Source organism: Cimex lectularius, unplaced genomic scaffold (genome assembly GCF_000648675.2).
Source record: "Cimex lectularius strain Harlan isolate CLEC.00 unplaced genomic scaffold, Clec_2.1 scaffold275, whole genome shotgun sequence".
Classification (NCBI taxonomy): domain Eukaryota; kingdom Metazoa; phylum Arthropoda; class Insecta; order Hemiptera; family Cimicidae; genus Cimex; species Cimex lectularius.
The window spans coordinates 155,141-182,970 of NW_019392857.1; the positions used below are offsets into that span (position 1 = coordinate 155,141).

The 27,830-nt window shown below is 32.9% G+C and overlaps 1 protein-coding gene across 1 annotated transcript in view; it reads right to left on the minus strand.

The window, feature by feature from the left end:
• Nucleotides 1-566: 566 nt before the first annotated feature.
• The window catches only part of LOC106672756 (leucine-rich repeat-containing protein 24), a 257,775-nt gene continuing 230,511 nt past the window's right edge, over nt 567-27,830 (minus strand). The window contains exon 4 of the mRNA XM_014404420.2: nt 567-3,889. Within this exon, the coding sequence (XP_014259906.1) occupies nt 1,657-3,744 (2,088 nt within the window). The 5' untranslated portion in view covers nt 3,745-3,889 and the 3' untranslated portion in view covers nt 567-1,656. The remainder of the gene's footprint in view (nt 3,890-27,830) is intronic.

Here is a 27,830-nt window from a genome sequence, read left to right on the forward strand (position 1 = left end):
AAACCGGTTTTGTTCAATTTTTGAACATAACAGAAATATTAACATTACTATGTATTTACGGATGGTTAGGGAGTTGATAGTTTGTTGGTGTCTCGGGGGCTGAAGTCACTATAGCTCAAGTGATAGAAGCGCCAGCGTACTGATCCAGACGTGGGTTCAACTCTTGCTTGTGATAATAATATATTTCATCTTCTCTACATTGAATTATTTACTAAGCACTTACTACTACTATTATATTACAATTCAGTTACCAACAGTTAGGGCCGGCTGTTTTTTTGAAAAGTTTTGTTGAGGAGAGCCTTTGACCAAATATGGGAATATAATAGAATTATGTATATTAACGTAATATTTGGACATGTAGGTCTTCAGGAATAGTATATAATAATGCATGGAAAAATAAACGAACTTCTTGATCTCACCTGGAATTTTCACCTCCTATTGAGCCCGTAAGTTTGTTAAAAAGATTTGTTTTTAAAGGAATAAAAAAATTAAAATAACTCAAATAAAACCTCTTTCATTTCTTTTATTTACCAAACATAACCAACAACATTTTGTTTTTATTTTAAATCTATGTACAATAAATAGTTACTGGGTGACAACTAGTTCTACAACGAATATATTACTCTTTCCATCCAAAATACAAGAATATAATATATTTACAGTGAAAATCAATTTCAAGATCGAACTAAGACCGGCTCTCTTAATTCGCATTAATCCCTATGATCTTTCCTATTTACACAATCTGATTAGTTTATTAATACAATAATTTACAGAACAATGTCTTGAGCCTTATACATCTCAAAATGTTGAACTCTCCTTTATGTTTGAGTTTGTCATAAATAAATAAGTCAATGACAGTATTTAAGCTTCGTAATTTTGTACAGACATTTTTAAGACGTTGGTGTAAAAACTTAGGCTTTTCTCCATATTCACATTAATATCGAAGTTCCTCCTTAACTGTCAACAAAATAAATAATAAAATAAACAATCAACACTATGTACAATGAAAAAACGATTCAGTGGTAATTTTCAGAAAATTTCATACATGGTTTACATTTAAGAACATTTAAGGAGAGACATTCTTTACATCGAAAATTATTTTTTCGGTCTAATATCATAAAAATTAAACAACCGTTTCACAATTAACAGTAAACTTTCATAAAATTGGTAATATGTATATATTTATAAATATTAATTTGTATTATATATTTTTATATTAATTTTAAGTTAATAAAAATTCAAAGTTTGATCACTTGCAAAGTATAATTGTCCAACTCACTTAGACGGTGTTTTAGGATAAACAATTATTTGGATTTTAAAAATAAATCTTCACCTGTTGTCTGACACAACAGTCACGTAAAAATATTTCTATAAACTATTTTCTCAAAAGCGGACAATGCTAGTTCATACACATTGATTTTTATAACGATTATCACACCGAGAAACTTAAATTTGTGATTATCAGAAGTAAAACGTGAGTTGTATAAATTGAGCAGTAAAGAGTCTGGGTGAAAGAGACCATAGAATTACCCTGATCGAACATTGATATTTTGTTTGACCCGTTTGGAGGAAATGAGAGACGTCAGGGGCAAAATCGCGCTTTTACACTCATTAGACGGCTTAAAGTTTATTTGCATCCCGGTGGGTCGCCTTTTGTCAGTTTTCCGCGGGCTCTGTCACGTCGCCTTCGTAACCTTCGTCAGGGCTTTCTGTCAATGCTTGCGGTTCTTCAAGAATCGCGTTGCTTCCTTGTTCGCACTCGAAGGTCTGCGCACCGACGCTCTGGGTCCTCAGTGTGTCTAGATTTGATTCTGGCCACTGGGCGGCTGCATCTTTTGGGTCGCTCTTGTATCCCGCCGGCGGTGATATGAACGGGTCTTGAAATGCCGGGTACAATGGCTGGACGCACGGATACCCCTCCAGTGTGTACCTCACGTCGGAAGGGTTGAAGTGTTCGAAGGAGGCCGTGCTCCCCGGTTTTGTCACGAATTCAGCCTCCCTGGAGAACTTTGCGGCTGGTGCATGCCTCGGTTTATGAGGAAGGGTCCTATAGAAGGAAGACGAAGGCATTACTACAGGAAACGGACCCGGCATTTTCGGCAAACCGTAGTCGACCGGATATCCGTCCTGATCGATGAATTTGCCTGGAGAAAGATGCACGTCGGCGGTCATGTGTTTCGGGAAAACGTCTCTCCTCGGAAGAGTACCCGCGACCCAGCCCTTTTCAATGTCCTGCTCTTCTTTTGGGCCTTTCCACTCTTTACTCCCTGTATCGTTTATTAAATCGGGGTTCTGTTCCTGATAGTTCTGTGGCATCGGGGCTGTTGTGTACTTCAGGTTGTTCGGGATGACGAGGACCCCGGGCCCAGAAGCGAATGCCATCATTTCCTGACCATGAGCAGTTCCGTTGATCTTGGGCGCTTGAACAATAGATCCAATTCTAGTTATGGTATCGTTGTCTCTTACTACAGGCGTTTTATCGCTAATTGGCTGATTTGGAAGTGCTGCTACTTTGCTCCTGTCCTTCTTGCGCTTCCTTCTTTTCTGTCTTTTGCATTGGATGAGGCACAGAGTGACGCAAATCACTCCGAGTAATGCAATCACGGAAACGGCAGCAGATATCACGACGAAATATTCATACGGGAAAACCGCCAGTCCAATAACGGGTTCCTCTTTTAAAATAATTCTTATAGTGTAATTGGAGTGAGATCTGCCAGCCGAATTTTCAGCAATGCAGACGAATGTCCCATTATCGTCAACGTTAGTGTTGAAAATAAACAGTTCGGATGTTTTTTCAACTGTCCCTTCCTCGACAAAGTAGTACAGGTGCAGTCCAGGAGCGACGGTAGAATCATTCTGCAGAACGTTTCCTTCGTACCACCAGGAAATCTTCGCTTCCGGTATCGCCGAAACTTGGCATAAAAGAGATACGTTTTGCCCTTCTGAAATTTCTAGAATCAACGGTGTGACATGCTTCATATCTGGAAGGCATGCCAGTTGATTAGTACTTAAAGTTTTGATCTGTTTGCCCTTCAGTCTTTCTGGTGTTTGACAAGCGGGCTCAATTGATTGAGGAACACTGAATTTAACGAGCCATTGCGTCAAACTTATTAGATTGCAATCGCATTGCCAAGGGTTGTGGTGCAAATCGATCCCGTGTAAATTTCTCGGGAGAATGTTCTTACCGCTAATATATTTAACGTTGTTGTTGTCCAGTTTGAGCCATTCGAGCATGTTGAGACCGTCAAACGCTCCATCTTCGATAGTTTCCATTTCGCATTTACTCAGCTCTAAATTCGTGAGAAAGGAGAGAGGTTGAAACGCGTTCGTTTTCAACACCTTAATCGGATTACCGTTCAACGTCAGTCTCATAAGAGAAGGATAATCGTAAAACGTTTCGGTTGGGACGGATGTAATTGAGTTGTCGCTCAAATCCAGTTCGACAAGATTGGTAAGTCCTTTAAATGCCCTGTCCTCAATGTGTTTGATACGGCATCTCGAAAGGAAAATCTTCTGCAGATTGATGAGCCCCATCCTTTGAAAACGTTCCCTCAACAGCCTGTCGAGATTGTTGCCAGCGAAGTCTAAAACCTGCGTTCCATGATCCATACCCGAGGGCAACGTAATGAGACTTTTATTAATACACTCCACTGTCTGCTTGCCCCCTTTCCACTTACAAATGCATGAAGAGGGACAGGCCCAAACATGGACCATTCCCAAAAGAAGTAACAGAACTACTAGCATATTTAGATATTCACATCATCCCCTGTAGCAAAAGATCCTGCTTGTACGTCAGTGAGTTGAGACCATTGCCTTATCAATTGAGCAATCGAGAGGAGTTTTTCAGCCTTTCCTTCTTTGTGCATCTGCTCTTCTCTCAGTTTTTCTCCTACAACAAACAAAAATACATGCCAATTAATCTCCGTGGAAAAAAGTAACGAAATTTTAGCAATTGATGTATTGGTTTCATAGTGGTTGAATGAGCTTCCTTTATATTAATTACCAAGAGAATTATATTATGCCCATAAAACCACAACTATTTTAAACATTTTTAACAATGAGATATGCCACACGGAGATTGGACCCCAATGGCTATTTAGTTAAAGATAGAAACAGCTGTTAAATTTTATCAAATTGTTATATCTGTAGTAACTGAGAAGTAACGAATACCAATAATAAGATTGGTAATTTTAGAAAATTTTATTCTGCCTATCCATGCTGTTTTGATGAAAGACGACGAAAATGACCAGCTTTTTTAGTTGCTAAAATGAGACTTTAACAAATTGGCTGTGGACATTTGATTGGAACAGTTAGATGGGTTGGCGGAAACCATCGAGACCACTCTGTATGTCCTATGTGGTTTGATAGACAAAACAGACATCGGTCTTAACAAATGGTTGTAATTTTGGTTGTAACAAGTAGGTGTATATTTTGTAGAGAATATCAAATATAGTGTGGGGATTCCATGTCAACGAGCAGTCTACATACAAACCTAAGTTACGGGCTTTCTGGAAGTCATGATGATGTTTAGTTTTTCCGTTGCTTATCGTGGAAATCTGGGAGAAATGGGTATGGCAGATTATTAGGTTAGGATTAGGGTTACAAGATGAAATTGTAGCATCATCCCTTTTGAAGTAATAATGGTGTTGGGATATAATTGAAAGTCATCAGTACAAATGATATACAAGACGGAACGAGAATGTTACCTTGTTGAAGGCCGGATTGTACCTGTCTGACGTGTGATTACTCTTTGTCACACCTGGATTTGAATTAGCTTTTAGTTACATAGGATTCCAGGATAAGGTAATTATAAGTGGGTAAGATTTTTTTTCATTTATACAGAATAACGAGGCGCCAGGTACATCCGTAAGAAATACTATGTTATTTTGAATAGAAGAAATGGAATCCTCAACAAACTCCAACAAATAATAAGACTTTTATTGACTGATTTTTTATATTTCGTTCATAGGTTCGCAAAGTTTTATCTTAGTTTTGTTTTATCATGTACATTATGTTTTTTAAAATAGGTTTTACACTGTGTTCAATACTGGTTTGTTTTAATGGTATGAATTTATAGGCGTCATACAAATGTTACATGTAAAACGATAAGCATAAGTAGACATACACAGAAAAATACAGGTATAATCAGTATTACATTAATAATAATTTATAATAATGCGAAAAAAATTGAGACTGGTACATAAAAGGAAATTAAACATAAGTAAATACGAATGAGACAAATAATAAAATTAACAATTAAAAGCTATAAAATTAAGTGACATTTCCAATTTTTTTTCTAAATTTCATTAAATTTTATTTATTTAATAAACGTTTTGAAATTTTCATTTGGCCTTAGAGTTAGCCATTACTTCATAATCCAAAAACTTGGAAGTATTTCTATTTTCGGGCAGTCCTATATTTGGTGTGTCATATTGTTTTCTAGGATAGTAGGACTGGCAGGATCATGCCGACCATCTTTAAGGTGAAAGCGGAAGAAATAAGTATTATGTGGGCCATGTTCTCTTCAAATTTGTATTAGCGGGAATTTTTGTTTTTCTGTTTTCCATTAGCTCTAATTGACAAAATATTCTCCTGCTTTCAACACTCTCGCGAAAAGGTTTCTTTATTATATCAATTGTAAACTCATGCCAGTCGATGCTAGTTTTGTGGATTAAGGAAGACTTCATTCCATTTTATTCCGCAATGAGCCTTTACCCAACCTAATTGTACATTAAACTTCAATTGGACTAGAATTTTAAAGATTGTCCTTATTTGTTCAGGCAAACAATTTGGATTATCGTGATTAATTTTCGATTCCGTAGAAACTTGACTGTCGCTTATAATGATGAGCTCGAGAATATAATCCGATGCTCTATTTCTTACAACCCATAACGAATTATTCAGAACGGACAAAAGTTCAGCGCGTGCATACCTGTATAGTAAATTTTGCTTAATATATTTTTAAATCATTCCATAAACATACAAAGGTACTGCCAACTCCATACTGTGACGTGTTTCCGTGAAAATAGTAAGACCACCAAGAACAATTCAGTAGAGAATTGTATGTCAATTGCATCTGCCGGATGATGCCACTCTTTATATTGCAAGTGTCTATCAAGTTTTCCCCCCACTAACATTATTCATTATTTCGATAAATCGATTAAGTCTTTCTATTTTTATTCCTATAGGCATTATATATACATTGGATATGCAATAGTACGATACCCTTTAATTAGTCTTATAGCCTGAATTCGCTCCAGTTTTACCCGAGTTTGTTTACAGATTTTTACCGCATCTGCCCAAACGGGTGAAGCATATGTAATCGTGATGTAATTATCTCACCATTATGAATAATTTTAATAGATTCGGAAGTTATTCCCCTGTTATTATTTTTTATTTGTACACTTTTCTACCAATTTTTACTGAATAGTAATTGATGTTAATAACTTAAATTAATATGTGAGATTTTATTATCGATTGTTTAAATAATTCTCTCTACTTACAATACATCACAGTTAATATATATTATATTTGCGTAAATTCTACAAAAAAGTCATAACTTTAAGATTTTATAAAGAAGAGGAGAATATTTTAAAAAATCCGATAGCCTTTCTCTTAAGCATTAGATTAAGGGCGAATAAGATACGGATTAGAGAGAAAAACGAATTGAATAGACTAAAACATATTTTTTTTTTAATCAAAAGAGTAAGGACAAAATTCTAGAATTTAATAAAAGATTTTTGTTTAGCCTGAAACTGCGAAATTGTTCCCACTTTGAAGTGCCGCTCATAAACCTCCCCGTTGTCAATAAAGTCCAAGTGAGAAGGAAAGCCGATTGAACGGTTTAATTCCGCGGGTCGCTCAAAGCTTCGAGAAAAGTTTTCTCCTCCTTTATATGCAAATTGGATATCCCCTTGCGACTCGGAGGCAAATACCATCAAAGTTTTTCAAGCCCTAACTGTGCTTTCCACTAAAAACAGAATATTAATCACTGTATTATTAGGTCAAGCTATTCCGTTAAATACACTTTTTTTTCATTTCCAGTTCGGTAGTTACATAATTGCCCATTTGTAACTGAAAAAAGCCAGAAACGTTTCCAGATTGAACATCTATATATATTATCCGTTTCTTAAATATTAATTGTGTTCTGTGTCCAATCTGAATTAAAATAACAACATAAAATTACATTAATTGTTGCTTTAAATCTTGTATATGTTTTTCAATCTATCATCTAATTATGTTAAACGGTGAAGTAGTTAAATGTAGTAATGTACTTCGTGTCATACTAGAGGCCTTATCGTCCAACCACCAGTTGGTTATCTTGTTAGAGGAGAGAAATTTACTTTATAGCACTTTTTCTAAATTGATTTCAAGTAAAATCCCTGGGGATATGTCGTGGATTCGAACGCAGCACGATTAGTGTGCCAAATACGAGTCGATACCCTAACCACTCCTGCCCCTCAGTCGAATTTATCTTCTTTAACAAGTGAGAAACTATGAAACTTTTTTAATGACACTAAGTCAAAAATATTAAACCGACAATTTTTTGCAAATGGATTCTAGAAGCCAAGCAATTCTTTTAAAGCTGATTTACGTACTTTTTTATTGGGGTTTTCTATTCTTTGAGGTATATGTGTTTCATTAGGGGTTTCATAGTGTAAAAAAATAATATACAGTATAATATCGGTCAAACAACCTAAAAATTAGGTATTTCAATATCTATAATATGCCATACACGCTGCAAAAATAATTTTATCCTAGTGACCGCAAAATAGGTTTCTATTTTTCTAAACCAGGAAGGTTGATATTCGATTTTTGCACCTCCAAACAAACTCCGAATACAAATTTTTTGGATGCTCAGATTTTACTCAAAAATCATTAAAACAGTGATAAAACATCACCAATAAAAACATTAAGTGTTTAGAAACCTATAAACTAAACATACTGAGATGAATGTGGCCTTCGAAAATAAATTTGAATTGACGGATACATGTATAATAAAAGATGTAAGTTTTGTAATGAAATTGTGGAGATAAGCGCTAAGAAAATAGATTCAGCTTTCCAGGTTGTAATGATGTAGACATTGGATCAAATCCACAGAAGTTAAGATTTTTTAAATGGAGCTCTGGATTATCGGAGAAAAATGAATGTGCCCCCGGCTAATCTATCCCAATCAGTCTAGTTTTTTTTTTGGGGGGGGGCATCCGACAGCTTGCTCATTTCAGCCACGAACGCATGCACATTCAATACGCATTCACAAAAATAAATATATTCAAAAGATAATATTAAATAGAGATTAAATATATCAAATTATAAATACAAACACTACACATAAAAACAAAAAATACATATATACATTGCATTCATTCTATTTGGTGGACGGAGTACTCAAGATTCCTCCATCAACTTGCAAGCAATAACTAATAAACTAATTGGATTCGGGTCGATGGCGTATTTTTATAAATATTCCGCCATCGAACCAAGTCACGTACACTGCTCGAGGGGCGATGGGGATGTTTTTCCACCATCAGTCCCTTCCTATTCACTCTAATTAATATTGTCACCCATACAAAGCACAGAAACAGAAAACACATATCTTGACGACTATATACATTAAAAAATTCCCATTGCCCCTAAAAAGCGGAACAGGGTACTTTGAAACTTGCTACCGAGTCCGAGGACAATTCTTAAATCCAGCGGCATCCTACACCTATGTATGGAGCCAAGGCAGGAGGACAAGCCTCTATTATGTGAGACACATCGAGCACACATTGTTATCAGAGTCTTTAAAGGGTGTTTAACGCAATTGTGATTTTCAAAACGAACTAATTTGCTAGAAATTTATTTTTGTATTTATGTGTAGTGTTTGTATTTATAATTTGATATATTTAATCTCTATTTAATATTAGCTTTCATATCATTCCCTTGGTTTTGGTAAAGTGATGAATCAACTAATATATGATAACCTTAACCTCCGTGCTCAAAATAGATGGAAAACAATCTTTTAAATTTATACAAAAATAATGTGAAAACTGAAAGCTCATTGGCGCTCGGTCACGATTCTAATAAATTTTAACTTAATATTAGCAAAAAAAGTTTAATAAAATCGGTTATCGCCCCTAGCTTTCCTTTGCAAGATGTCTGCAATAAAAGAAAATTACATTTTTAGCATTTATCAATATACAGACTAATCTCCGAGATTAAGGAAGCTTATGCACTTTTAACGCATTGTAACACCGATAGGATAATAAATTAATTTGTTGCATACATTTGTTATTACAAATGTGGAAATTTGTCTTAATAATGGTTGTAAAATTAAATAAATATTAATTTGACTTCACCTGACCACATCATGATTATATGTTTATTAGATGTGACTTTTACATTACATTTAGAGAAACAGGCCAGGAAGATGGAAATATAGGAATCTACGTGATTATTTGACGATGAACATAGTACACTATACCAAGGTTTTTTATAAAAAAATTTAATTAATTTAGTTCCGCCCTATTATTTGCAAATATGTTTTCTTATATTTCGACCTCAACAGTTTAACTTGTAATTTTTCCTTCTCGAAGTTGAGATAGTAGGTCATCTCAAAAAAACAACAACCAGTTTTTCTTTCAATCCACAACGTTTCGGATTTATTTTAATCCTTTCTCAGGTGAGTTAACGCAGTGGGGCTAGTAAGGTTTAAAATATTAAAACCTTTGTTCGGAGTCTGAAAGACTTAAATATGTACCACACTGGTTCTTTTTTAAAATAAACTGTTACAAAATATTAATGACTGACGACCACTGTTTTAACCCCTGCATTAACTCACCTGAGGAAGGATTAAAATAAATCCGAAGCGTTGTGGATTGAAACATTTGCAAAAATATAAATTTGTTTAAATTGAGAATCCAGGAGGAACCATTCCATCAAAGCTAAATAACATTTTCTTAAGTGTTCGTGTTTATTAATCAAAATGGGTTCAGTTTTAGCAATGCCCTCTACCAAGTTTAAAAAAGTTGAACCGGTGAAACGTAATAATACAGTGGGAGTTTTGAATTTTCGGTTCAAACAAGGCTGTCTTTTCCATTTGTCCAACTAACAAAGAGAATTGTTGATAATTACGGCAGTTTTCCTTAATGGACTTGAACAGATAAATGTTAAAATGGTCCTTTTAAATTAATTGGTTAATTTGTCTCTAAATAGATACACTAATTAATTTTCTGGCATACAGACGTGGGAGGGTTTGTACATTTTAATAGTTAAATGGAGCATTTAGTTTAAATTAACCTCCGAATTGTGAACTGTGCCTGATAATTCTATACATTATACATTTGTATTTGTTTAAATATTTATTTCTATCTTGTACTTGAATTACACTTATCATAAATTGTTCTTAATGGTATAAAATCCCGGGTAAAATACAAACTCTATGGTTAGTAATTATTCAGAAATCGTGAGATGCGGTCTGGTGTGATGTAGGTTTCAGAAAAGTATTTTCTTTATCGTGCCAACGTTTCGATCTTTATTGAGATCATCTTCAGGGCCTGGGATTTACAAATACATTTAGTATGTGGAAAAGTGAATTTATACAATGCAAAATATATTTTTTATATTCAATCAAAGTATTTCTACTCACTTAAAATGTTTGTCTTCTGTGTAATTGTGCCATTCTTGCGTTTCATGTTGAGAGTGCCAGTGGGATTTTGCTGTTTTATGTTTATATACGTTGTATTTTGAAGGAGTGGGGAAGGATGTCGGTATAGAAAAGACATTTTTGTATAAGGCGTCGGCTTCTTTGAGGTGAAAAGAGCCGACGAAGGGAAACATGTGTTTGTTTTGGTTCGGCCAGATTATTCTTTCAGGATTATATAGAAAGGGATAATTAGGAAAAGTAAAGCTAAATTGTTGGACAATTAGACTATGAAAAATATTTGATGTGAATGTAATGTAATGATATATGTATGTTATCTATATTGAATTTGATTAATGAAATACTTTGATTGAATATAAAAAATATATTTTGCATTGTATAAATTCACTTTTCCACATCCTAAATGTATTTTTTAAATGGAAACAATGTTTATAAATCCCAGGCCCTGAAGATGATCTCAATAAATACCGAAACGTTGGCACGATAAAGAAAATGTTTTTCTGAAACCTACATCACACCAGACCGCATCTCACGATTTCTGAATAATGATCGATTAACGGTCACTAATCACCACACATTTCTATGGTCAGTACTTCGACCGGAGGAAACGTGTTTTCTGGATCGGTGTTCTCAGAGTATTCATTCCATCTTTTGGAGAGGATTTTAGAATGTGGTAATAATGAGTAGGTGGGAACTGCTTTGGTGTGAAAAGAACTGTATTGTATAGTAAACTTTTTTAAATATATTTATTTTATACTGTTAAGTAAATAATGCATGCAGGTAAAATTTTACCATGTGAAACACGAAAGAAAAAAATTTCAAGTACACAAGACCTGTTATTTCGACTGTATTCAGATGGCAATATTTTTCCTGGTTAGGAATTACTATATGGAATAGAGCTGTGGGAAGAAGTATTGTATACACACAGCTTGTGCAGTAAAGTATTCTATTCGATCAATATTTTTTGCTTTAAACCGTCCGGATTTGTCACTACAATATGAGACATTTCGAAACGATATTAGTGAAAAAGCTCTTATGTACACATTGTATTCTTAATTTCTTCCTACTTACCAGTGGCGAGTTGGTGTTTAAGTTTTATCTCGCTTTGTTAATTTGGTCCAAACAGAAGAAGATGAATACCGATTTATATGGGATTTTTAGGCCCATTGGACAATTATAAAAATACACAGCACAATTGTCATAGTGGAAATTTTAAACACATTCAATTAATTAGCCAATTAGATACTTAGCTGTAAATTTACCATAGCTAAATTGGCATTTGAAAATAATTTAAAACTTTCTGTTCTAACGTACTCAATTCTTGTTTTTCGTTGTTAAAAACCTATTTTGTCATTTACCATTAACCATTTCTTTCTTTCTTAATCATTCAGAGGTACGGTTTTATAAATAAAATTTTTATATATCTACTGTAATGATAGAAGATATTTAAAGTTATGTAATGATAGGAACAACTATTCAAATCTTTAATAAAAACAACCAACAAGTCATGCAAAGTCATAAGCGACAACGTCGTAATGCAAACTATTTCATAATATTCTTTAAAAAATGACTTATTTTGTATTAAAGCAAATTGTGTTGGGTCATTCAATACAATGGTCAAAAAGATTAACGATTTGTAGTTTGATAGAAAACTATACTTTTAATATATAAAAACTTTCCTACCATTCCTTTATAATTTCGAAACACCAGTTTTCATAGTCGACTTTTAACCAAATACGCTTTAATGTAAATTATAATATTTTAATGCTAATTTAACCGTTAAAACAAATAAATAATACGTTCAAATGAAATTTGTTTTGCATCAAAGGTTTGTTGCAGTCATTAATAGTAACGGCGTTTATCGTTCACCTTTTCAAAACCTTGGGTTTGGTTTATAATTTTTCGGCTTAACTTTGTCAGTATTTTACACATTTTTCGTTTGGATCCACTTTGCGGATTCGCTTTCCTATCAACTAAGCCCAAGACAACCAACAGCCATGATTGCTCCTCATTGTTTTATTTCTAAAATTTTACTGCTTTTGTTAACCGGTCGGAACGTTGAAATTAACAACCGGATTGTAACGCGCAGCCGGAATAAAATGAGAGTAGAGGGATTTTTCACAAGATTAAATTTATTTTACTTCATAAAACGAATATTAATGTGTATTATTACAATTAATAAATTATTTTGGAAATCACAAATTTTCTAATGTATGAACGTTTAAAACTTTACATTAGAATACGGACGTAAAAATATTAGTTACTTTCCCTATTGAATTCTGTATTTTATATTAAAATCTAACATAATGGTTCTAACATAATTCACTAATTTTCGTATCCGCTTGACCTATTAATATCTTTCAATTAATTAAGGTTTTTAGTTGAGATAAAAAGTTAGTCTCACGAGCGGGATTCGAACCCGCGATCTTCGGCTAGATACGCCGCTACTCTACACTTATCTATCGTGACTTCGATCCACTCGGACACTAACTTCCCATCTCAACTCCACCTTTGAAATTTTCCACCTTTTTGCCATTTTTCGAATCCCGCCAGTGACAATGACTTTTTTATCTCAACTAAAAACTATAATTAATTGAAAGATATTAATTGGATAATCGGACTACGAACACTAGTGAATTTAATAAGTTAAAATAAAGTACACTTCACTAAAGCTCTCCGTGGCCATTTCATTTGTCGCCGAGAATCAAATAGATTACAAGACATTTGAAAAAAGGCAAAAAGGAGTGAAAATTGAAAGGTGGGGTTGAGATGGGAAGTTGTCCGAATGGATCGAAGACGATAGCTCAAGCGGTAGAGTAGCTGCGTATTTAGCCGAAGGTCGTGGGTTCGTTCCCGCTCGTGACACTGCCCTTTTTTATCTTAACTAACAACATTAAATAATTGTAATATATAATTATAATATTGAGGCAAATATATTAGATAAAGGAAAATATATTTGACATAGAGACCAGGATTTTTTTTTTTGCCAAACGTTCTTGGTTAAATTTTAATAAGTTTGAAAGGAATGTAAATGTTAATATATTAATTTCCGTAGCCGACTATATTACATATTATGTACTTTATTATACTTTCAAATTCTTTTGCGAAATAAAAGAGGGGATTTTTTTTACCTTTCTCGCGAACCTTCGCAACAGCTGAGGTTACATCAACCCTCGGGGTGCAGGTGTTTTTGAAAAAAACCCATTTGTTAGTATGTCGGGTTCAAATGTAGGGCAGCTGAATTCGAACCTGGGACCTTTACCTTCCGGTGATGATCGAAATTCATTCGAAAAATACCCTGTTTTTTATACGTAGTTTGGCTAAGAATATTATTTTAAAAATTGCACTTAATAATCTCTGTGCACTCAAACTCCTTTTATTTTTTGTGGTAATTCCTACAGCTCAATTTTCTTATATGTACGATTCGTAATACTAATTTCATAATAAACGAATCCATACAGTTTAAAAACAAATTAAATGAAAATTAAATGAAATCTCCATTAAGAGCACTCATAAGTTGTAATGGCTTGACATGAAACAAATCAATGTATTCCCTGATAATTGACTCTAAATCGCTAGCAAACTCTACCAGAAATAACCCTCCGAATATTACAAGATTTAGAGAACTCAATTAGGTTTGGCAAACTATGTAAAGTTCATGCTAGCATAAATTCTCTACATGAGAACTTTCTAAGGAAATCAAAATTCCATTTACTCGAATAATAAAACTTCACCTCTAGCAACAAACTCAGCTGGGTGTGAAAAATATAGAGTTTAAAAAAGAAATAAATATAATTCATTTTAAAATAAATCCATTCACTATGTATTTAATTTATAATTTTGACTAATTTTACAATATTGATTTAATTTAATTAATTTTTATTCGTTATAGAATAAACGTGAAAAGAAACAAATTTTTACATGTACCGACATCAAGATTAAAGAACTGTTCTATGAAAAATTCAGTAAGGGTTAGTTTGGAAGCAAAATGACGATCTGCCACAAAGGCTGCAGAAACTTTTTTAAGAATTTCTAGAATGAAAAAGAGTCAGAGTTGGATATTCCTATCAAGTACCGACTGATTCAGTCTCTGTCAGTGCCCGATCCATGTAAAATAAATTTGCACCGTGTTGAACTAATCGATATTTCTTCAAGCAAGTGCGACATCATACACCTCAAGATATTTCACGTATAATTTTAAAACTGTAGGCTTTTGGAAGATATAAGAGCCCAATTATATTACTAGAAAAAATTACAGTTAAATTGAATGTTAAAATGCATAATAATATTTTGAAAAGTTCTGGCGGTTTTGGGTGTATGTGTAAATGTAGGATTATGTTTTTATAACAATTATATTAAAAGTAGTAATAATACCAGTAGTCATAAAAAATTTAAAACGTCACTATTTTAAAGAATGAATTCTGCCACTATAAACAGAAACGACAAAAAGTCATATAAACTGCCTATTCGAAACGATTATGTATAAATATTTGAAAAGAGTACAAACCAGCAGGTGCAGAATTCGTAAACATAAATTGATTATTGTTTTATACAAATAATCAAATATTAACGGTTTAAATTAAATTGACAAGATTTTATATGAAATTAAAATAAAAACAAGTATCGTTATTTAACAAGGTGTACATTCAATTTACAACTTTTTTTGTTCCAACTTTACTTAATTATAAATTTTAAAGACATTATGTAACATTTATTTAAGAGTGGTGTGTAACATTTTCCTTTGGATTTATGAACATCGAAAATACTTCCTAATAATTGTTACATAACTGAGTGAAGGAAAACGGATTCTGTGGATTCTTTTCCCATCCATATCCAGCACTTGAAAGGGGCTAATAAAAAACAAAATAAGAGGAAAATTAATAACAAAAATAAAATTAAAAGTACTTATTCCGATATCATGAGAGGCGGTCTGGTGTGAGGTAGGTTTTAGAAAAATATTTTCTTTATCCTGCCAACGTTTCGATCTTTATTGAGATTATCTTCAGGGGGCCTGGGATTTACAAACATTGTTTAAATAAAAAAAGTGAATTTGTACAATGCAAAAAATCCTTTGTTTGAATTTTAAAAAAATATTTTTTTGCATTGTATAAATTAACTTTTTTCCACATCCTACATGAATTTGTTAAATTTAAACAATGTTTGTAAATCCCAGGCCCTGAAGATGATCTCAATCAATATCGAAACGTTGGCACGATAAAGAAAATGTTTTTCCTAAACCTACGTCACACCAGACCGCATCTCACGACCTCCAAACAAACGTTTAGTAAATCGTCTCTTGGACAGACTTTAGTTATCTAAGGTTTGAAAATCTTTCAACGACATTGTTCTAAAATAAAACTATATTTTCATATAACCTGCAGTTTTACTTCAATGTTGCGTTTGTGGAACCATAAATTTCTCCGAATAATCATGGACTAAAGGTTACTAATCACCACACATTAAAAGTAATAACAAAAAAAAATGTAAGCGATGCTGAAAACAAAAAAGAAAACTCGCAGTCGCATTTGATATATAAGAAAGATATAACTTTTTTTAGTTTAAAAAACACAAAAAACCACCAATAAACTTGTTGTGCCTGTAGAATTCCTATGAAGTTTTTGCGCGTTTCACTTTTGTGGCAGAAGATACGGAGGGATGGTAACGAAGTCCCTCGTCAGACTCGCTGCAGATTTACACCAGGGCTTGGATTGAAGCAGTTGTTGGCCTGGCCAGTACAACACTGACCTCTCCCTTCCTATCACCTCTTATCCAACTGTAAGAACGGGGCATTATCTTCCACGTCGCCTTATAATATACTAATAATTAATTTCAATTAAACGGTACTCTATCAGAAATTTCCTAATCCAATACAATAGGGACCATACGCGGTTTACTTGTATTGTTCCAGTATAAAGTTGCTCAATTTGTACCACTCAATTGCAGGATGTCCCCCCTGGCTCCATAAAGAGAACGAGGAAGAATGGCATCTCATGTTTGTGTTTGAGTACGGTAGCGTTGATGTGTATTGAAAGCGGGAATGTGTTTGTACTAAAAGAAAATCAATGGTTCGATATCATGTACCAACAATTAAACAAGTTAGTGTATTGGTAACTTATTTGTACAAAGGGATAACCAGAATTGATTGTACGGTATATGTATAAGAAAGAATGTTTTTAAAACTGAGTGAGAGGGTGAGTGTGTTTAAGTTAAAACTGCGTGCGTAGGGGCTGAAATGACTTTTCTTGTTTACATTTTTTTAATTATATTAATTGTGACTGTACTTTTCGTTTAAAACAATCCACATTCTGGAGGTTTTCAGAGCGTAGCTCAGAATGAAGGATCATTTTTATATTACAAGTATGTATGCTTAATAAAAAGAACTATATGATAATGAATTTGCGAAATGAAATAGGATTTTATGTTAGTTTGGATTAATTGAAAATGTTTATGTGAAATGTCCGTCGAATATAGCAATAATCCACTGATCTATCTACGCCTCGACGCCTATGATAAATCGGCCTGGAAGAAACGATTTTCTCAAGTCGTCTTTGGAGAGAAACTTTTGCAAATCATTTATCGTCTCGTCGACACAGGGTGTCAGGGTTCATATATTACAGGGTGAATCGGCGAGGTCGAGTTGTTTCACAGAGTTTGTCACCGGTCCCTCCGGGTGGTGCATCCTGTATATATCAAACGCGCAGCGGGAGGCGGGTGCTGATAAGGGCTTTTAACTCTCCCCCTTTCCCCAATTCTCAGATAATACTCCGACCTCTCTCTTATTTTTCCAGCGAGCCTTTCTAAGGGAACGCCATTAAAACTTTGCCCACCTTCTCGGCCGATCCTCCAATTCGGCATCCCTAATTACCCAAGCCTGTCTGCCCGGATAATTAGGAAAAGATAACTGAACTCCAGAAAAATTAAAATGCCGACGGCTATAACCGACCTCTCTCACTACGAAAATTATATCTCCCCATTTGAACATTATATCTTTTTCTGCTAATATTAATTCTATTCTAAGTTCGAAAATATTTCAAAGTAAATACTTTTTGTCTTTCTAAAAAACTCAAATTAGGCTACTTGATCCTCTCATATCAAGTTTTTTAACAACAACAAATACTTAAAAAAATAAATATATTAACTTTTTTTTATAACATCCAATTTATTTCGATCACGAATTAACAATATCTGTGACTTTTCTGAAAAATAAATCTAGAAACTAATATATATCTATGTTGTATCTAACTTTGTACCAATTAAGCCTTTTCTCCTTTTCTTCTGGTAAAAGCAAGAATCGATGAAAAATAAGAGGGAAGGAATAAGTAATAAAATTTACTAAAATGGTTAACATTATAATAACCGTCACAAAAAAAGGATCACGATTAGAAAAGTTTTAAATTGCAAACGTTATAGTGAATACCACTTTGTGGTAATTGAAACTTATTGAAAAACTATAAATCCAGAACACAATTTATAACAATCAATATAATAAAGTTTAAAATGAATTATTATTCATTGTTCGATGTAGGCGTTTAATTGTTTTAATCTATAAAACCTACTATAATTTTACAAATTAGAATACCAACTTCTTCCAGAAATATTTCAGTCCAATTTAAAAAAACTTCAAAAATGATATGATGCAATTAGTCCCCCCACTCATGTCTAAAGTATATGAAAGGTTTAATCTTAAAAAGGATATTCTAAAATTAAAGTCCTTTATTTATCCTTTAAAACATCAGTTTGGCTTTCGTTATACCAGTTATACTGACCTGCGACTGTTTTGCGTTTGAGCCTAAATATCTCCTCGAGTGCAAACAGTGAGAGCGCAAAGAGCTCCTTATTTTGTCCTTAAAATCCTGTTTATCAAAAAATCCATTCCGTAAAAGTTTGCCCGCTTTTATTTCGCATTTCATCTCTCATTTAGTCTTATTTGGTACTTGTTTAACAGAACCCTACAATTCCATAAGGCATCTTATGCAGAAATGGCTTTGCGACCCCGTTTACAAGAGTCGAGATAATCTAGTGAATTAAAATAAAATAACAGAATAATATAGATTCCTTACTCTCAAGTCAAATCAATTATGTAAGTATAACATAATCTCATGTTTTATACTTTAGTTTTTGTTATAAATATATTAAAACAAAAAATCTAATAACAATGATGATATATTATGTCTACGTTTCTTTGTAGGTTAGATATTTTTATATTTAAGCTAATTTAATATATTTTTGAGTTTTTTCATTTCATTTTTTATTATTTAAGCTAAATTTATCAAAATTTACCAAATAAAAGATATTTAAAAAAATATATATATTCACGAACATAATTACAAATGCATCTTGGAACGAGCGAATGATTTGATGTTTGAAAATAACTTTTTTTCTTAAGTTTTGTTTTGGTATAATTAATATGTACAACCATTTTTGAACAAAGAATTATTACATAGTTAACTTTATGTACAACACTTATTTTCTCTTGTTATATTTTTATTTTTGCACTGCAGAATTTATACAGTTTATTGTATGTTGTTTTGGTGTATGAGGAAAGTAGAATTTCGTAGTTTATATGTTCTCTTAAGATGCTACTTCTTTCTTCTTTGTATCTTTTGAATCTCATTATTTTGGGCTGATGATCATCCACGGAACCCCACACTTGGCATTGAGGTGACTCCTATTTTCCTATCTTTACTGAGTTTAAAAGGTCATAGAAGCAAAATTTATACGATACAAAGAGTTTGTCGTTTATAATTTCTATCAGAGCTTTAAACAAAGGAAGCAGTTATTGTAATAAGATGTTTGGTGCTGGAATTACTATTTTTCAGGCTTACTCAACTGGGATTGCCAAGAAGAATTAGTTCTTAAATGCCAGAATGATGGTCCAAAGAAATTTATGGTTCCACAAACGCAACAGTGAAGTAAAACTGCAGGTTATATGAAAATATAGTTTTATTTTAGATCAATGTCGTTGAAAGATTTCCAAATCTTAGATAACTAAAGTCTGTCCAAGACACGATTTTCTAAACGTTTATTTGGAGGTCGTAAGATGCGATCTGGTGTAAAGTAGGTTTTAGAAAACACTTTCTCTATCGTGCCAACGTTTCGATCTTTATTGACAGATCATCTTCTAGGCTCAAAGTGTTCGTTTTCAGTGTAGATGTGTAATTCTTGTCTGCCGTGTTGAGAGTGCCATACACGACAGACAAGAATGACTCTGGACTAAGCAGCAATAATTTTTCCGTCCTTATTAATGTTGACACTTAGTTTTAAAAAAATTTGCGACCAGTTAATAAAAACCTTATCTTTAAGATTGTATTCTACATACTTATACAGAGTGTACAATTCACTTTATTAATATGTATTCATATGCAATTATGCATATCTTTACTTTTTCAAATTGTTTGGAGAAATATTATGTAAACAAATAATTAAATAATAAAGCCATTTATTTATCGATCAGCCTACTAATATATATTTAAAATTTGCAATTTAAATAGGCTTGATTATGTCGATAACGATTGAATTTTTTTTTAACCACACTTAGATCTAGAAAATCTGTGAGTAAAAAGTGGTCGATACATCTAACATATTAAATAACCATCCGATTAGATTTTCTGTATAACATTTTCAATCATTCAACGACTACTGGATCTAGCATACTTAACATTATGTTTTTATTTTTTCCTTGAAGAGAATTTAGATGATTAATTTTGAAATATGTTTTAATTATATTCACTCTATTGAGTTGATCGTTTTAGGATGGTGTTATAGTCAATCCTTCATTTACTTATCATCTTCCATTTTCCTAAGGCTTTCCTATTAGTAATTGATGTTACTGTACGGTTAATAATAATCAGTAAGGTAGTAATATTAAAACTACCAACTGAAAAGGTAAAAGAACAGGAGGCGAATCCCTGTTAAATTTCAGTGATCTATGTCGGAATGGAAAAGTTGTAAGAACTTCATGATAGCATGTAATTTAAATTGGCAAATGTCATGGTCCGCTCTGAATTAAACTCACAAAGTGGTACGCATTACGCAAGACGGTGTTTACTAACTATAATTAGCTAGAGGGATCAAAACTTAATTTTCCCCCAGAGGGGTCAAATTACATGTGGACAAGTGGAAGGAAACACAAACTAATTCCACTCTAGTGCTTATGATTTAACCGTGGATTGAAATTGATTTGGCATATTTACCGGCTTAATGTCCATTATAAACACGGGTTTTCATATTTTCGTGAACCTACTGTTTCTTTTTAAATCAATTAATTGAATAAAATGATAAAAACAAATACAGGTAAGTAATGATTTTTTGTGGTTTTTATACAACTAATGATGTAGAAGAATAGCTATTATAAATGATCAATTGGGGTCACAGTAATGAAGAAATTTATATAATACTGTCCTGGGAAAATATTACATGCGCATTGATATTTCAGCGTAGACTGATTTAAATTCACATTCACCAAGTTAAATTATGTATAAAGCTTTTAATTTAACATACCCTCAGTCAACAAATATTGGTGTTGCCGATTAAATGAAACTTTTTTTTCTTGTTTTAATTGATTCAACATGCTACTATTTTACGTTTTTAAAAACAAAATAATACTCATGAATTGTTTGGAGTGTAACATGTGTGTAAATATTCGTTAGGGTCTGCTGCCAACAAATAATTACATAAGCTTTTTTCTCTCTGTTTGTTCACCGTCCGTATTGTACATATAAGTTTTTTAATGTTGAGTTGGCGTTTATATTTGGACAACACAATTGGTTAATAAGGAGAGAGTGAAGAGACCGGGTGGAAGTTTTATAACCTAGGTTAAGAAGCTTTAAAGTTTTATTATTTATATTTTTAATGTTATTTGGAGGTCGTGAGATGCGGCCTGGTGTAACGAGAGCTTTAGAAAAACATTTTCTTTACCGTGCCAACGTTTTGATCTTCAGGGTCTGGGATTTATAAACATTGTTTAAATTATACAAAATCGTATAGGATGTGAAAAAAGTGAATTTATACTGACTGATTTATATGTTTTGTGTGATTTGATGATGATATATGTATGTTATTGATATTGAATTTGATTAATGATATTAGCGTATTCATTAATATCAATAACGTGTCATTATTGGGTGTCGTGTTGAGAGTGCCAGTGAGATATTGACGTTTTATGTTTATATACGTTGAAATTTTTAAGGGGTGGGGAAGGAAGTTGGGACAGAACACATTTATATATTAGGAGTCGGCTTTTTTGAGGTAAAAGTAGCAGACAATGGGAAAGAATGGGTAATGGTTCGGGTAATGTTTGATGTGAAGAATGTAATGATTGTTTTATATGCTTGTGATTTGATGATGATATATGTATGTTATTTATATTAATGAATACGTTAATATCATTAATCAAATTCAATATCAATAACATACATATACCATCATCAAATCACATAAAACATATAAATCATCTACATAGCCTAATTTTTGAACAATTTAGCTTTCCTTTCCCTAATTATCTCAACACGACACCCAATAATGACACATCTACACAGAAAACTACAATTTGAGTAAATACAAATACTTTGTGTTAACGCCCAAGAAGCTTCATTTTTTGTTCTTTTCGGCTGACCAAGGTTCGCCTCGGTTTAAATCGCTGAGGGCTCTATTGTTTTTATTTTGGCAAGCGATAACGCCGGTATCTTCGGCCTTTGCACGGGAGTAAATTAGTCTCTCGCTTGCCCGGGTCAGCACAAGACGCACCGTTTACCGAATCGATTATCGAACCTAATATCAATTTTCTTTGGACCTTCACCATCGATTTCTTCTATTCAACACCTTATCGTCACATCACCGACCTTAAGGACTACGTCAACTGTTTCGTCATCTCTACAGGCACCTTCGTCGAAGTGGAACCTAGCAGTAACCTCCAGCTCAACACCGCTTATTTTGATTGCCTAGAGAAGCGAGGAGACATCCCACCAAGTACCTTTTTTTTTACTTTTGTTTTTTAAAACCCTGGCCAGTAGGTTGATTATGAATTATTTTAGATAATTAAAGAAATTTATTTTAATTTTTTGCTTAGTGTAAATAAACTGTAAATATTCCATTTTTACTTTAAAGTATTATTAGCCACCTTATTTAAAAGAAAAAACAAAACAAAATTTAATTGTACCTCTTGAAACGGGTACGGAAGTTTGCAGGGTCAATTAAGATCCGCCCTTCCCCCCAACATTTTGATAGAGTATAAAATTTCTAGAATTGTATAAATTCATTTTTTTCACATCCTACATGAATGTTTATAGTTTAAACAATGTTTATAAATCACAGGCCCCGAAGATGATCTCAATAATGATCGAAACGTTGGCACGATAAAGAAAATGTTTTTCTAAAACCTACGTCACACCAGACCGCATCTCAAGATCTCCAAATAATCATTTTTATTTATATTTACATTTTTTTAGTATAATTTTACTAAAAATTGACCTATGTGATTTTGAGTTAATTGGTAATTTGTGTTATCCTATTGTCTCTATATCGGTCTGATAGACTTCTCAACAATTTGTAACTTTTATTCTTTTTATTCCTGTTAATCATTAATGGATTTATTAAAATGGTTAAATATTGTTGGGAAGTTCACTGAATATACAAATATAATTAACACTGAAGAGGACTCATGTTATGATATCTAAAACGTTTGGGAAATAAAAAAAAATATCACGCTGCAATACATTGTTCAACAACCAGTAATACAAATAACAAATAAACAGCAAAAACATTAATTATTATTTATAAATAGGTTTAAAAAGACCAAGATAAGGACCAGTGTCAACAATATTTCCGACGGATAAGAAGAATGTCTAGAAGAAAAAGCAAGTTTTCATTTCCTTATTCACTTCAAATGTCATAAGTACAAAATTGAATGAACAGTCCATAAATTTTAAGCGAAATTCAAACCTTCAATTACAACATTTTAAAAATTATTTGAAGAGTATAAAATTTGAAACATTTAATTTTACTTAATGTAGCTAAGAGTAATAATAATGTTCCAAATGAAATCATCACATGACAATTATTTCCGCATTTTTACGTAATTTATGTAAAATAATCTGTCAAGATTGAACCATTCTAAACTAATTTCATTAAACGTTGTGAGTTAACGTTTAATGGAACGGACGTTAATCATATCTGTTGGTCAAGCGGAAACACACCATTAGAAGCCCTAGTATAGATTTTCCAAAATTCCACTTTTTGAATTTGGTTATTGTGAGCCAGTTGTGACAAAACCGAGCTGTCAAATATATTCAAGAGAGAGCGAGGGCAAAATTTGATGGGATTGGAGTAGAAAAGACAAACAAGTGTTCAAACCTTCGCAGTCCTTTAAACAAACATGACAGACTAAGTTCTACCCTGCTTTTTAAAGACTTTTTGGTATATATTTCATGAGTAAATATTTCACAGTAGAAGAGAATGGGTTAGTTATAAAATATTTCCGTAAATTAGATTTAATCGAAGATTGGAAATAAATTAGAAACAGAAGGTTTTTAATTATTTGTCATTGTATGCAGGTTTAATTACCATCATTAACAAAACAAATCTTTGGACATAAAATATCTTATTATATTACAGATATTTGTTATTTTTCATTTAATTTATTTATTATTGATTAATAAGTGGGTATAACGTATGCGTTGAGGTGATGAATTTAAATCAGCATGAATGACCGAGGTGTACATACTGCTCTTATTTATTGCTTGTACTGAAAATGCCTAATCAGGTTCTTTTACGTGTTTTGGAACCATGACTACCATATCTTTATGCCATTATATCTGTTTTCATTCGGAATTATTCTTCTCCTTTGTTGTCTGTTGAGAACTATCAATAATACAACCTGAAAATGCTATGTGACGTAAAAGAGGAAAAATAATAGAAATTTTGGAATATACTAACACACACATCTATAACTAAAAATCCCCTAAACGCACAGATTAAGAACAGTTCATGTATATGAAAACACAACCCAAATCTATATAAAAGTTTAAAAAAATAAATTAAAAAACACAAAGAACGACCGGACCCATAAACAAACCAAGATTTAATTAATCAAGATAACAGCATAAGAAAATAATAAGAAACGGGATTCACAGAAATTACACAGATTAAGAACTAACTGTTCATGTACATGAATAACACAATCCAAACCTTCATCAAATTAAAAAAATAAATAAATAAGAAATACAAACATCGACCGGACCCATAAACAAACAAAGTTTAGTCCATCAAGAGAACAGCATAAGAAAATAATAAGAAACGAGCTTCCCAGAAATTATATTGATTAAGAACAGTTCATGTACATGAATAGCACAATCCACACATATATCAAAGTGAAAAACAATAAAGAAATAAAAAACACAAAAAACGGCCAAACCCATAAACAAACCAAGGTTTAGTCCATCAATAGAACAGCGTAAGAAAATAATAAGAAATGAGTTTCACAGAAATTACCCAGACGTAATACTGAAAATGCCAAAATGCTGAAATGCGTCAATCCTCCCCACCAAGCTGAAAATTCTTCATAGCTCTCCCTTGCTAGGCCTAGCCCTGAAAACTCTACAGACAAGCATTCACACCACCGCATCAAGTCCTTCAGCAAAGAGTTCTGTCTCCTTCTAATATGACGTTTTCCATGTATTTTGCTCTTTATTATTAATCTGAACAATTCATAGCTGGCTCTGCGCATCACATGCCCCGCACGTATTTTTTCTTCTTTTGATCGTAAGCAAAAGTTTCCAAGACTAGCCCATTCTGCGCCATTTCTTATTTGTAATCAGATGCAGGTTGCGGAAAATGCGTCGGGATAAATACATTTTAAAGGCCTTGAGATTATTCTGTATTTGGATCATTCTCAACTCTAAACTAAGGGTAGAATGAATAAAAATGCTCTCCATTTTAAAGTAAGTAGCTCTGGCCATCTCTATTCGGGTCTTTATATTCTTTTTTAGAGCTGCACTGCACTTCACTAGAGCAACAAGGTATCTGGCGTTACATGTTCCACTCGCTCTCAATTCACCAATAGATTTATATCATTTTCCGGTTTGGATACCATAAATTTATATTAATATAGGACAATTAAATAACTAAATCGTACAGGCAACAATATAGACTTTCTTATCGGATAAATTTTAATTTCTTACTGTTAAATATGAATACAGTTCTTTTAAAGATTAGACATTTGTAGGTTCATTTTTCTAAGAGAAGGAAAAGCCAGGTTTCATTACAAATCATTAATCTTTTTGAAAACAGAAATCATCCAGATATGCAGTGGCTTTTAGCTCCTCAGATAAATCATCTTTCTCTTATTCAACAGAAATAGGATTTTTTCTCAAAGTTTCGATTAAAGAGTTTGACGTTAAGATTCAGATTCTTTTTCTATTTTTTTCCTTCCAAATAGTAGTAATATCTCGGCATTAAATTTTACAACCGGACTAGTGAGAAACCACCCAGTGTAAATCAGAAGAGTTACGTATATACTACATTTATGAAACAGTTATTACAAGAAGTGAGTTGTGTGAACCCTACAGTATAACAAACTGCACAGTCCAAAGGCCGTATTAAATGCAGCAAAGAAATATATCTCGAAGTTAAATGGACATTACAGAACAACCTTTGTCATCTGTTCGTACATTTATTAAGTGCCACAAAAACAATGGATCTTTATTTATTAAAACCTTTTTTCATTGTCCCGTCTCCATGATATACAGTTGTCCTATTTGGTTGGCCGAGTTTTTATCTTGAACCAATGACGCTATACAAATAAAAAATACGTGTTTAATATTTTTTATTCTAGTTGCAAATTTTTACCTTTTTTGTAAACAAAAGCTACCTCAGGCCCAGTTCAACTTCAAAATTTCAAATATCACTCTAAACATCATGACAGATCATTTTAAAAGATTTCTTAAGCTGAAAACACAGGTGAAATTGGATTTTAAATTGGCCAAAAATGAATACGTTACGGCAGGAAGTTGAAAAAACAGTCATTTGGTTTGCTATTTTTTATTTTATTTTTTTATACTGCTTTTTATTTCTACGAATATAACAATGATTATTAGCAAAGCATAGTGCGGTCATGGATCACAACCGTTTTGCTATTTATTTCGTTCGAAATATTTTTTTTCTGCTATTCACGTTCGAACTGCCTGCCTTGCTACAAGGTACTCGGACACCAACTCCTCATTTCAGCCTACAACCTTTTGAATTTTTTCCTATTTTTACAATATTTTTATCTCTTTTCTGGTTCTCCTCTCATGTCTTTTTCACGTCAAACAAGACCGTAAATTAAAAAAAAATCATTTAAATAATTACTACGATCTACTAATACGATAGCTACTAAATACATACATGGATTTTTACATTACTTTAAATAGGGAGCATCGAGAGAAGTACTGCTTTAGGTTTTTATGTCACTGATGGTACCAAATTTCATTGGGAATTTATAATCGATTCCATGTCTAAAACAACCAGAATGATAAAACTGAATACTGTATATGTCAAAAAACAAAATTACCTACGGAAGGTTTCCAGTTTAGCCTCCGTAAGTATGCGCAGAAACCGGAATGCTAAGTTCCTACGCAAATATCAGAGATCGAAACCAAGACTTTTGTATCAAGTTGTATTTATCATGCAACGAGAGGTTTAGTTGCTAAGAACCTGCACAAGACCATTAAGTATCATGATGAAACTGATAATGGTTTCGAGAGGGAACTGCCAAAATAACAGAAATTAAGAAATTGGGGGAGGAACCCTTGATGCCCCTCATTCCCCGTGCAGGTCGATATGGCGATAGGAAATAGAAAGGATCCCTCGTATAATATATAAAGCCAAATTCCTGTCCCTCAAAACAATTATGCATACAGGTGAGTTGATGGATTGCAAGGGGGTAACCGTATATTAGAACCTTAGAAATTCCCCTTCCAGGTGTTAATCGGCAACAACCAACAAGCTAACAAACGAGTAACAACGATATGTTACCCGAATACACACCCCTGTGGGGGCAAAGGATGCCAAAAGTTATATCAAATTTTTATGTTGGGCAGATTTGGCTTTGACCTTCAATGAACGACAAATCAAAATGAAGGGGCTGTGTTTCGGCTTGGTACCGAATTAAAATTTTTATAGATAGATGTTTACAGAAGATAGCGTTTTT